Here is a 12,766-nt window from a genome sequence, read left to right on the forward strand (position 1 = left end):
CAGGCTAGATGATCTGTTCAGGTCCCTCCTGACCCTAGCTACTATGAAACTATGAAAGGATCAGAGTATTCAAAAGGAATTGCTGTGTGGAGCTGTATCCATTGCAATAGGCTGGTAGAGAGAAGGCAAGAAAAAAGGCTGCCCATCTATGAATGCCTATCAAATGCAAATTAACAGAAGGGCTGAGATCAGACTTGAAGTTGTGTCTCAGGACAAAGTGTTCTTTTCCCAAAGATCTGTATCTATCTAGTGCCATTTAAGGGTAAAGTTGGGACATTTGTTTGCTAACTCTGTGTTCTTTGCCCTTTTATCTTGTTGCTCTTGACAGGGTTAACTTAGAAACCAGAGCTAGATGGATCTGGAGAACATGTTTGTGCAACTAAGGCATCAAGAGAGTCCAGGCCCACATTCCAGGGTACAGGTTGGCAAGACTGCGCTATACAGGAAAGGTATCAGACATGGGCACCATACCTTGGAATGTGCCTAAGTGACAGAGAGCAAGGGACACTGCCCACTCAACCAACTATGAGTAGTTTAGGAACCCTAGAATCCAATGGCTGGATCCCCTCACAATAAGCTGGTGTCTTTTCCAAGAGGTGACTGGGTTAGGTTGCAGCACCACCTACTAATAACACTCTTTTCCTTCCATGATTTGTTTCTCTTGTCTATTTAGACTGTAAACTCTAACACCAAGGACTGCCTCTTACATTGTGTTTGTATAGCACTGCACAATACAGATCTGATATTGGCCAGGACCTCTAAGCATCTGTGTAATAAAAATAAAAACCACCATCATCCATGGAGAGCAATATTTTAGTTGTGTGTTTTTAATTACTTTGGGCTTGGATTCAAAGACTCTAAGTGAATAAAATCAATTTGCCAGGCTCATACTTCAGGAAAAATTGATCATTTGCATAGGATCATCAAACAATTATTTTGTCTCACATGCAGGATCTGCATGAATGACTAAGCAGATTACTGAGGGATAGGGTTTGCCTTGATCTGAACTATCAGCAGCTACTAGCCATGTCTGGAAAAAGGATCCACACATTCATGAACAAACTGCTTGATCTGAAATGGCGACTCCTATATAAAACATGGAGCTAGCAAAGAAATTACTCAGCAACCAGTGAGGTTGTCCTCAGCAACTATTGACAGCAGACTGAGGTGAGAAAAGGAGAGATACTGACCTGCCATTCATCAGCATCACTGTAGAGAGTTACAGGAATCTCTTGGGGGTTGTAAAAATGCTTTGCCCTCTCTGTAGTGACCACCTGCACTTCCACCTAAAGAGAAGAGGGCAGATAGATAATTACAGCTTAATGTAAAAGCCAGGATTAGATATTGAGTAAAAGCAGGAGGACATGGGTGGCAAAGCATTTGGGATCCAGCTCCGATATGAAGAAAACTTACCTCTGCTGCTCACATCTGCATTTACTCCTTCCACACACTGAGGAAAAGATGAGGCTCAAGCAAGTGCTGACACTCACTCCAGTTCCTCAGAGGAGTAGACAGGTGTTTAGTCATTTGGTCCCTTGTGTATATAAACCACTGCATAACAGTGGTTGGACCAGTGAAGATGACTAAAGTTAGTTATGTAGATGGAAGAGAGCCGTGATTCCAAGCAGAAAACCTTCAAGATGACGAAAAATGAAGCTCCATAAAAGGTGCTATTTGATCATGAGATATGTATGGAGAAGGTGTGTAAGATGGCCTGGCTCTGGAAGCACCCCTAGACCATGGCACCAAGGGCTGCAGGTTGGAAGAAATCACAGCATGTACCTATTGGGGCATATGTACAGGTAGCACAATGGCAGTGCTTTGTGGAGATACTCAAGTCAGCTAACCTAGCCTGACTTCCGGAAGAAGCATGACCACTTCAGTGTGGCACCCTGCCAAAATCTAATTTACCCTGCTGAGTGCAGCATTGCACTGACATGGCTAACCTGCTTCTGATGCTCAAGCAGGCTCATTTAGTGCTAACTCAGGAACCTCTATTCAGCACAGCATTGTTCTGTGTAGACTCAATCTTTGTTTCCTAGGGCTACTGCTGATTGGCAAGAATTTTATTTAGCTGACTGTATCTAACTGAACCTCCTGCATATGAGATTGAATTGCATTCAGCAGCCTATCAGCCTTGGTGTAACTGCATGGTTTTATCTACAAGGAGATAAACTGTACCACTTTTCCCCTAACATCTGATGCATATCCACACATATTTCCAGCAGTCAGGATGCAGGTATAGGCATTTTTATTACCATGTCATCTACTCCAAGCCAGGAATGATGGTGGTGGCCAGTGGAAACCAGTACTTCTCACCATAGCTTCTACCTGAGGAGATGCAGCCATGAGAGAATTTGAAGAATGTTCATAGCAATATACTTCTTCATGGAATTTAGAAGATTTACGCACTGTGAAAGAAACTGTGCACTCCTGTTGTTCGCATAGGCTGATGCAACTTCCGAGCCTCACGGTGGTATCTCTTATAACCAGGGTTGCAGTGAGGAAACAGGTTTACCAATCTCAACACCACCATCTGTTTTACAGCCAGGCTCTTCCTAACAGACTAAGATCTTCAATGTTATCTCCATCCTTGCTAATGAAAATAACCAAAAGAGTGGAAAACTCTAGCTCTAAAATGTCAGCGTTTTTTGGTAATTTTTTCCTGTTAACTGCAGAATCTAATCTCCACACAGGAAGATTTACTAGCATCACTACACTGGTATAATTATGTCACTGTTAATATATTCATGTGGCTACCATGTAGACCTTCCTCCTATGGAATAAAAAAGAGTCCATTTCTAATTTAAGCTATACCGCTTTGAAAGTGGTTGTATCAGAACATAATGAAGGGGCACATACCTACAAACTGCAATCTGAGCAACAAGTAGTTAACTGGAGTACCAGAACTTTTTAAGGATGCATATGGCAGCCTCATTTGGCAATCAGAAAATCCCCCACCATATGGGGTAGATGTTAATCTGTCCAGCACACCTCAATTACTATTAACAGTACTGAAACTGAGTTATTTTTTCAAGGCTGCTGTTAAAGTATGGCCCTCTAAATAACAAGGCAACTAGGTTTAATATAGAATGGAAAAGCTCTGAATAACAGGCTTTGAGCAAGAATGTAAGGAGCATTAATCAAGTGCCAAAAACTGAGAGCATGATGTTCTTGAACTAAGTAGAGGCAGGTTTAAATTGGAATAAACAGTGCCTTTAAATAATGAAGTCAAAGGGATATGGCAAATAGCTAGTTCCATTTGTACTAGTTAAGTGACTGCCCATAATGCCCACAGGTATCTTAAGTAGCTTATACAGTACAGTATATTCCTGTCCTTCCTTCTTCCCTGGACATATTTTTCACAAGAGGACCTTACCCTAGGTATCCTGCATCATCAGGATCTTTCCAAACATTTTTGCTCATTTTCAGAGCGCTTATGTGAAATTTCATACAAGTTTTTAGCCTTTTCCATCATTTCCCTCTTAACCTCACATTGTCAATAATTAGTTTCTAACCCAACAGCAGCAGCAAAGGTGTTAACTCCACTACCAACTATTACATTTCTTCAATGAGATGTGAAACTCAAAGTCTACAGGTTATTATATAAAGGTCACCTGATACAGAATTTGCAATCTATAGGACAGATCTCCACTTTAAAATGTTACTAGTATTACTATAGCCAGGTCTACACTAGAAAACGTTGATTATTATACTAGCTTTCTATATTGGCAAAAATGCTAGTGTAGTGACACTTTTGCTTTGCACCTCATTTAGTTCATGGAACTGGTACAACTTGTGTTCTGCTGGTATAAACTGTGCCTACATTCAGAGTGTTTGCTAATAAAACTATACTCACAAGCTCTTTTAAATGTGAACAACACTTAGGTGGATAGGGATGTCATTTTTTTTGCAATACAGCTATATTGTTAAGGGCCTAGTGAAGAGGCATTTAAATCGGTATAACAGTACCTTGTATCCACTTAGTTTATTTCTATTCATGAGCCAGAATAAGGTATACTGGTACCAGAATTTTCTTATGATGTAAGTTGGCATATCTACATGAGATGTTTACTGTAGAGCTGACTCATTAGCTCTGCAGTAAAAGTCTCAGCGTCTACAAGTGTGCCCCCATCAGGGCGCAGGAAATTAGGGTAAATACAAGTGCTGCCTTATTGCAGAGTTTTTACATGTGAGGCAACACACATGTAGAAGCTATCTGGGGCACAAGGGTGCTTCAGTACAGGCTGCCATGCTGAAGCACCCTCATGTCCCAGCCAGTCCCTCCACAACACCCTGAACCCCTGCCAGTCAGGGCTGCTCTGACTGGGTTCCATGTGCTGTGCATGAATTGCCCTGGAATTAATTAATCCCAGGAGCATGTTCAAACAGCAGAGTGCATGGGAGCAAAAAACTCCCAAGCGATAAACTCTGGAGTTTATTCATGTTGTAGAAACAAATTGATCCAGGCCTCTAACTTGACTAAGAAAAAGAGAGTGAAGAAAAAAAAAAATTGAAAAAGATGCTGATGCTGTATGTTTAAGAATATTCTAAGATAAGAATAACCCTTCTGCTTTATTATGTCTTTTACAGTTCTTTGGGAACAAATGTTTCTCCCTTTCCTAAAATCAACAAGATGATAACAGTTCTCAAAACAAAATGTGTTGCTGAGCAAGCAACTGTTATGTGTGACAACTGAATAATCTACCTCTTACTGTCATTCAAAGTTGCTTTGTTTAAATCATGCGTCTGTTCTCACAGTCTTAGGTATAAAAAGGTACGTGAACTTGTAGAAGGGAGGAGTTCTGTTTAGAACCCTCCCTGTGATTGCTTGTATGAGCTCCAATAAACTCAGACTGGGTCTGTTAATTCTATACCAAAACACAACACGAAGTTTGATTTCTTCCACAACGTGCACTACATGCACACGTAGACATGCCCACTGGGTCCACATTAGAAGTATTTTGCTGCTTTGATACTGGTACAGTTAAATTGTCTAGTGTTTCTAAAGGCTTATTTACAAGCACTTTGCTGGAATTACGGTATATTAAATCAAAGACCAGCCTAACCTTCTGCATAACACCAGCCACAAAATTTCACCTAGCAAGTCTTGTATCTACCCCAGTATGAACAAGAGCATATCCTTCTGAAGGACAGCTTATCTTGATTTATAGATTCCAAGTGATAGAGACTTCACCATGTCCCTAGATAACCTGTTCTAATGATTAATTATTCTTGCTGTTACACATGTTTCTGCTGGGATGGGCTCATTACTTACCTGTTCTGAACAGGTCTTTCATGTCCTTCCCTCTTAGGCTGGAAAGAAATCAGTATTCCCATTGTTGCTTTCCCCTGAGTATTTTTCCTTTCTGTTTATCTGTTACAGTCTCTGGGCATGTCTAGGTTTAAAGAGGTTTGCTGGCATAGTTATATTGACAAACTCTTCTAATAAAGATGTAGCTTAGCCTGGCAAGGGAGTCCTCCTGTTTAAACCAGTTTCCTGAACAGAATAAGCTGTACAGGTAAAAGGAATGTGTTGCCAGTATCACTGTGTCTACATATTGGTATCTGTTGGCTTTCCCATGTCAGTTAACTATACAACTTTCTCATACTCCTAACCAATATAGTTGTGCCAGAAAAATAAAACGTGTATACTGAGCCTCTATGATAGCTGCAATAAGCACGTGGCTCTTTTGCTAAAGTGCTACCATAAGCTGACATAGCTGTCACCTAATAGAGAGGAGTGTGATGGAGTCATGTGGTATGTTCTTCATGCTTGAAGGCTCAGTGAATACCCAGAGGTGTGTAGAGTGGCAATCTGCATCCAGAGCTAATTCTGGCTTACATGTTGTTTCACTGTCTCCCCCAGCTGATGCTCTGCCTCTGAGCTTATCTGTCGGTGACAGCAATGATTTGGTGTACACAAGCAATGTATGAACATGTCGGTAACCACCAGACCTTCCCAACAGCCGCACTATTCCTTTCTACTTCAGCAGACCTTATGGTACTGATAACCTTAAACATGTTAACTGATACAGTGTTCAACTTCCAAGGTTCTTGGAAGATCTAAGTCAGTGCCTAGGAGAGGTGTTAATTTCTGCATTCATCTGAAGGGGGTTCTAAATCTGAAACGTAACAAATCTACATCTGTAACTATTCCCCTGCTCATGCTTTCAAAAGAAACTTTGTCCTAACATGTTTATCCTACAGTCCCAGACCTCCAATCACATTTCCTTGGGTACCAAACACTTCGCTTACTCCCTAAACAGTTTCCACTGACAACTTCTTGAAGATAATTTTACAATGTCAATACAAAAATCTTCAGACAACTGAAAACAGAGGATGCGATTCAGGACCACTGATGTCACTGAAAGACTCTTATTGACTTCAGAAGCCCTAAAATTATGTAGACAGTACAAATAAATAGAACTTATTATCAAGAAAAATGCAGGGACTCCTGAGTTATCTGGATCTTCATTATTTCATTCACTGAAAACCCCATTTTATTTTAAGAGAAGCTGATACAAAACTTCTCAGCTTCTGCACTGAAGCATCATGAGGTTGTTGGTTGTAGCTGTGTTGGTCTAAGGACACAGGTAGACAAGGTTCTTTAGGTAGATTTGATCTTTTATTAGACCAACTAAATAGTTGGAAAAATTGTTATTCACAAGCTTTCGGGCACAAACATCCTTCTTCAGGCATTCTCTGTTGCTCTCTCTCTATATATATGCAGACTCTCTATATGCTTGAGAAGGGCATTGTGCCTGCAAGCTTGCAAAGAACAATTTTTCCAACTATTTAGTTGGTCTAATAAAAGATATCACATTTACCCAAAGAACCTTGTCTGCCTTGAAGCATCATAGAATTACACTAAAATGAAGCTGGAAGAAACCTCAAGCTGTCATCTAGTCCAACCTCCTGCTCAAGGTAGGATTCCTTTTAAGTCATCCCACACAAATGTCTGTGCAGCCTGCAGCCTTCCCAAAAGTTTACCTTAGAATTTAAAACCAGGTTTCTGTTAAATGTATTTATTTATCAAATATTCATGCAAAAGGAATATACTTTGATCAAGGCCCCACAGAGCATAAAATTCTCTTTCTTCCTTTTACTTTCACAGTTGAGGTGCTCCACATACCAACAGGGGATGGGAGCAACAGGGCAGGGAGCACAGTATTATGGCGTCTGGGATCCACATCTCCTAGAGATGGAAACCCAGGTGACTACGAATAAGTGTACAAGCGTGTACAGAAGTTGCTTTTTTCACTATTTAAAATGTTTTATTGCCATGACTTAACAGAACTGCATGGCATTACAGCACTTTAAATTAACCCTTGTTATATGAGCTATTAAATTTGAAGTGCTATATTATATAGCCCTTTAGCAACCTACAGGGCTTTAAATAACTTCTGGACACTGGTCAAATTTCTGACCAGTGGAGAAGCATCAGGAAGCTGTGGAACACCCCCTGTCTCCCAGCCTTGAAAGTGCAGGGAGGCTTAGAGGTCCCCTTCCCCACCAAACACTGTACTTCTGTCATGATTAAGAGTGTTGTAAATTTACAGTGCTATAAAAATGGTCTAATTTACGGCACTGTAAAATGTGAACAGAGCACTTCTGTACACACCGAAGGATTGAGGGAACCAGGTGATCCCTGTACACTCTACATTCCAAGCATGCAGAAATGCATAAAGGTTGGAACTATTCAGATCTGACCTCTTCCTATCTCTGCATCATTTGTCATTGGTCCTCTCTAGGCTACTCTGGAATCTTGAGATACATTCAGAAATTACTGGAGCTAGAAAGATTAACTAGGATCCATTCCTGCCTTCCACACTGCCAGTTGAATTTTGTATACAACAGCTAGCAAGGATGGAAAACCAAATACCTGAAGAGCTCTCTACACCTTCACCAACTTTTCTAGATTTGCTATTACCACCAATTGATTAGTTTCATAGTGGCATTTAAAATATTAAACCCTGTTTCTGAATCTCATTGGAAGCTGGGAGTCTGAAGTTAAGGATAATACTTAATGCAAAGGGTATTAAAAAGGCCAACCAGCAATCCAGGCAGTAGAAAGGGATTATTTATGTGGCCTGTATTTAAAGAGCACAATTTCTCTCTCATTCTCCCCATCCCTCCATGTTCTGCAAGGAATTGGCTTGTTTCCAGAATGTAAGGCCTCCCTGAATATTCTTTTAACTTTAATCTAAAGTAATGACTATTATCCTTCCCCCTCTTGTTTCTGGCATCAAAGTCTCTTCATTTCTGGCCAAGACTAGCATCTGCTGGGTAAATGTGTTACTGCAGGCACTAAGACGTGTGCATGTAGATGCCCCTATTTTGTATTTTCTACCATCTCCTCTTGTTTGCCATTAGTTTCTACCTTTGAAATTGCATGCGTCAATGACTTGGCATATGTAGACTGTAAGATCTGAACTACTGACTTGAGGTTTTAGGGAGCATGTAGCACCTATTCTCTCCACAGATCTCAAAGCCAAATCTGTTTAACTGACACCATAGGGCATTTATACACATACTTTTGTGTCCTGCAACACATCGCAGATCTGCCGCTTCGATGCAGACTCGATTGAGTCTGTTCTACACGTCAGTTGAGACAAACTATGCTATGCCGTGCGCAGCTGTATTAGCAGCAAAACGCGCATCAGCGCACAAAAATTGGCAGTGTTGGGCTTTTGAACCAAAGCACCTCCGATGTGTTTTAGTTCAAAAGTGCGTCACCACCATTTTTTCAGCAATGACATACATTTCACCACTTAGACAACTGTAAACATCACAGCACCAAGTGCTTGTCAAAGTGAGTGGCACGGTGGCGCTCGCATGTATAAAAATGCCCATAGTTTTTACGCCAGTTAGCTGTGCAAAGCCTACAAAAGGCCTGTCTTTCCACAGAGTTAATGCAGATTAGTTGAATAATAACTTTCAAATAGATTGAGCTAACCAGGAGTGGTGCACTTTTTTCCCCAGAATAAAAGTATCCACACCCACAGTTATTCAGGAATAGCTTCCGCACTTTAAATTAGAAGAGACAGTAAAATGCCCAGACTTTAGGGCTGTTTCTAGAGTCAGATTTTCACTGCTAACTGACCCATCTATTCTGTACCAAGAAAAAAGAAACAGGCAGCAAGATAACATCATTTTTATAGCGTGCTAATGACCTGCAATAAGGCTTGCTTACCCCTGGAACCTCCAGCAATCCTGAGACAAGAAGTGGCAACTTCAGGGCAGCCACACTTCCGGTAACTCCCACCAGAACATGAAATTTCTTTGGTGATGTGGACAAGTTGTTTTGTAAGGGGGGCTGCGGTTCTGAAAGGGTTACAGGCTCCATCATGCATCCTGGCAACAGTCAATATCTATACAAAGAGAGAAACAAAGTTTACCAACTTTATTTCAAACTTGGCTGCATTTATCCAGCAGACGTGCAGAGAAATAACCTACTTGCTTCCTTTCCAAGAACACAAACACTGTGGCCATAGTACACTCCAGAGTCCAATTATAAATCCATCACCTAACCATCTAGGTTTTTGTATTGTACAGGGGAAAAGTCAACAGAAAGTTCCATGCCAAGGCAGATGTCAGTGCATTTAAAGTTTACGTCATGGCTAACTGAAATGAACATGTCTACACCGTAACTGAACAAGCCCTTGCGGTGCACCTAGACATACCTGGAATTCTAATAGCAGCATAGTCACAGCGCCATAACTGTACAAGGCCACCCAAGCCCCAAAGCACTCCCTCAGACAAGTAACCTGACCTGATGTCTTTGCTGCAAAGTGTTCACTGCTACTGTTATCTGAGCTTGCTAAATTAAAGCTGGCTTGAGTATGTCTATCCCTGTTTTATTTACATGTTGGTGGCATGGAGATATAGCCCCAAAGCCCTTTAAAAATATTAGGTCTCATAGCTCAAGGCATTTAGTGCACATGTATCAGGAGTTACTTGTGATCAAGGTGTATGTGTGTGACAACTGCCATCCTGACAAACACCTGACAATGAACCAAGCCCAATGACAAGAGCTGCTATAGCTTGAACTAAACAGGCAGACTCTATAGCAACTAAGTGGATGACTCTAAGACTGTGGATTGGGCATAGTGAATGTACTCATCAGTGGGTTATGTTTGCAAAATGAAAATCTGCAGTCAGGAGCCCTTCACATTGAAAACAATTGTGGTTTAGCCAATATCTAGAATAACCCAATTGCAGAATTGAGATAGCAGAAGTGATTCCAGATCATCAAATGGTAAAATCACTGGTCTTGAGGGAACATTTTAAAATACTGAGTAAGCCCCTATTATTGTTAATGAACAGAGGCATCATAAGGGATTCTTCCAGTGCTATGAAGGGATACAAAATGATCAACATTACTGAAAAGTGGGTGGATTCTAGCAGATCCTAAATATAATTATTCAATTTCAGGATCAGTCTTGAGATGCAAGGCATTGAGCACTTTGTTACATGCACAAAATCCTTTTCAGCACTTGTTGGACTTTAAGTGTGTATACCCTGTGGTTCCCATGGTTTGGAGGTGGTGGTGTAGAAGCCATACAGGATGTTTGCTGCTAAATAATGACGATAAGATTTTAATAGCAATTTTGTCTAAGAGCCTAGAAAAAACTGCCTAAAAACATGCATGAAGACATCATGGCTTTGTTCTGGGAAGGTCAAAAGTGACAATATAAAGAGGTCATATTTCATATGACTGAGAGCATGCTTCTCCCACCCAATGTAGAAAAGGCAGGTGACTCAGGCAAGTTTGAAGAGATGAGTGCAGGTTCCTTCCTTCCAGCCACTCCTCTTCTCCCCACTCACTGCAGCACAGGCGCTTCCCTGCCAGCTGCTTCTCCTCCCCACCAGCTCCTCTTCAAGCAGATAATCACTATAAGTAAATTAGTTTTTGAAGTGGTGTGTGCTCAACTCATAAAACTTATTGAGGGGTGCCTCGAGCCTAAAAATGGCTGAGAATCACTAGTAAAAGATTAGCACAGTTCTTTTGATGGGCAGTCATGGGGATATTGTCAAGAGAGTGCTAAAGAGGCAAAATACAGAATTAACTGAATTATTAACTATAATTAACTAAACAAATCTTGAAGAAAATTATAAAAAAAATTATAAAAAAGTGTAATAACAAATATTCTATACAGGATGACATTTAATTTTCAAGACCTATATAATAAACTGAGAAAAACGAATATCTACAGTTTACATACTGGTATCACAAGTACAAGCTGTAATGTAGATAATATAAAACTTGCATAAGAAACATCAAAGACTGGGGATTTCTGGTTCTAATACAAAGCTAATGGAAGCCTTTCCATCAACTTAAGGGGTTTGGACAGAATTCTTTAGGCCAGGGACTGGTAAAATGCAGCCCACCAGGCCATTCTATCTGGCCCATGGGGCCCCTAAAAAATTTAAAAAATTAATATTTATCTGTCCCTGGTTGCCTGTCATGCGGCCCTCGATGGCTTGCAAAACTCAGTAAGCAGCCCTCTGCCCGAAATCATTGCCCACCCCTGCTTTAGGTAAACACTTTGAAATGTAGAATGGTGCAACACTGTGTTTGGAAATATATACAAGATTTGCTATACATGTTTGGCATCTTTAATCCAAATCCTTAAAATATATTAACAATTCAAAAGTTATCAAAGATATGTTAAACATCTATGATCAGGGGATTTGGTAACGACAACTCTATTTAAGGCTGCCTAATGCTTTTTATTATCCTGCTCTCAAGAGAATTTTGCCAGAGTTTAAACATTTGGGCTGAAATGTCTGGGTTTTTCTTCTTATGTTTTAATGTAAAAAATTTCAGTTTTTGCACGTGCTCAGGACAGTTCAGAGAGTCTTGCTACTAAAATCTCTGAAGAGCCTCTCTGCATTTACTATGCTACCTGGTTTCACAGAGCTAGACCTTCTGACAGAACTCTCTCATTTGCCCTAGGAGAGATTATGGTAAGCTGAGTGCCAGAAGAAACCAAGAGTTGGGATCTCAGTTTTTCCACTGAAATAATTCTGTGTTCCTCACAGCTCTGATGACTGAGCAAGGCCTCGTTCCTCTCTGCTAGAAGGCAGGTGAAGCAGGCCACACTGTCATAGCTGGACAACTTGTACAAGTTCACTTATGCCAGACTTAGAGAATGCTTTCTCTATAGCGGTTGGCTGAAGTCTCATGCACTGAGCCACGCCATCTTTTAGAACAAAGCTGCCATGTCTACATGCTCAGAGAACAAAATTAGATTTCCTTTCATCTCTAAAAACAACCTTGGCAGTCTACATTTCACTACCATTTTGATAACAACTGTGAAACTCACTGACAAACTGTCATATCTCCCCATCTCCAGTGGAAAAAGGTCCACACAGCAAGTAGCAGCAAGTAACCATTATCTAATTCAAGTGGCAAATGTCTGACTAGAAATGATGGGATTTCCCTATAGAGACATCTACTTAAATTGAGATTTCACAGTTTTCGCAGAACAGTGAAAAAGGGTGATCTCCGCAAAAAAATGGCATTGGTGGCCATTTCCCAGGAAATCAATTAGAAAAAAAATTGATAAAAAGAAAATGCTGGCTTCCCAGAGGAAACCACTGGTCCTTGATGCTGCTGCCACCCACCTGGGAGGGGAAGGTACCAGCTGGTAGAACAGCACAAAGGGCAGCTGCCTGCTCCTGCCTCTCCGCCAATCAGTGCCGAGGGGTAGGGCCTCTTGGACAATTAGCACAAAGGGGCAGGGCTATCATGAAACAA

The 12,766-nt window shown here is 40.8% G+C and overlaps 1 protein-coding gene across 4 annotated transcripts in view; it reads right to left on the bottom strand.

The window, feature by feature from the left end:
• The window catches only part of PPCDC (phosphopantothenoylcysteine decarboxylase), a 44,098-nt gene that overhangs the window by 17,095 nt on the left and 14,237 nt on the right, over positions 1-12,766 (bottom strand). For 3 of the 4 annotated variants that reach the window (XM_019533321.1, XM_019533320.1, XM_019533322.1), the window contains exons 2-3: positions 9,197-9,374; positions 1,191-1,286 (exon numbers count right to left, since the gene is read on the bottom strand). In XM_019533321.1, the coding sequence (XP_019388866.1) occupies positions 1,191-1,286; positions 9,197-9,352 (252 nt within the window). In that variant the 5' untranslated portion in view covers positions 9,353-9,374. Of the gene's footprint in view, positions 1-1,190; positions 1,287-1,413; positions 1,535-9,196; positions 9,375-12,766 lie in introns of those variants that run through there. The other variant, XM_019533323.1, reaches the window with a different exon arrangement.

The sequence above is a fragment of the Crocodylus porosus genome, unplaced genomic scaffold (assembly GCF_001723895.1).
Source record: "Crocodylus porosus isolate Cpor-Errol unplaced genomic scaffold, CroPor_comp1, whole genome shotgun sequence".
Taxonomy (NCBI): Eukaryota; Metazoa; Chordata; order Crocodylia; family Crocodylidae; genus Crocodylus; species Crocodylus porosus.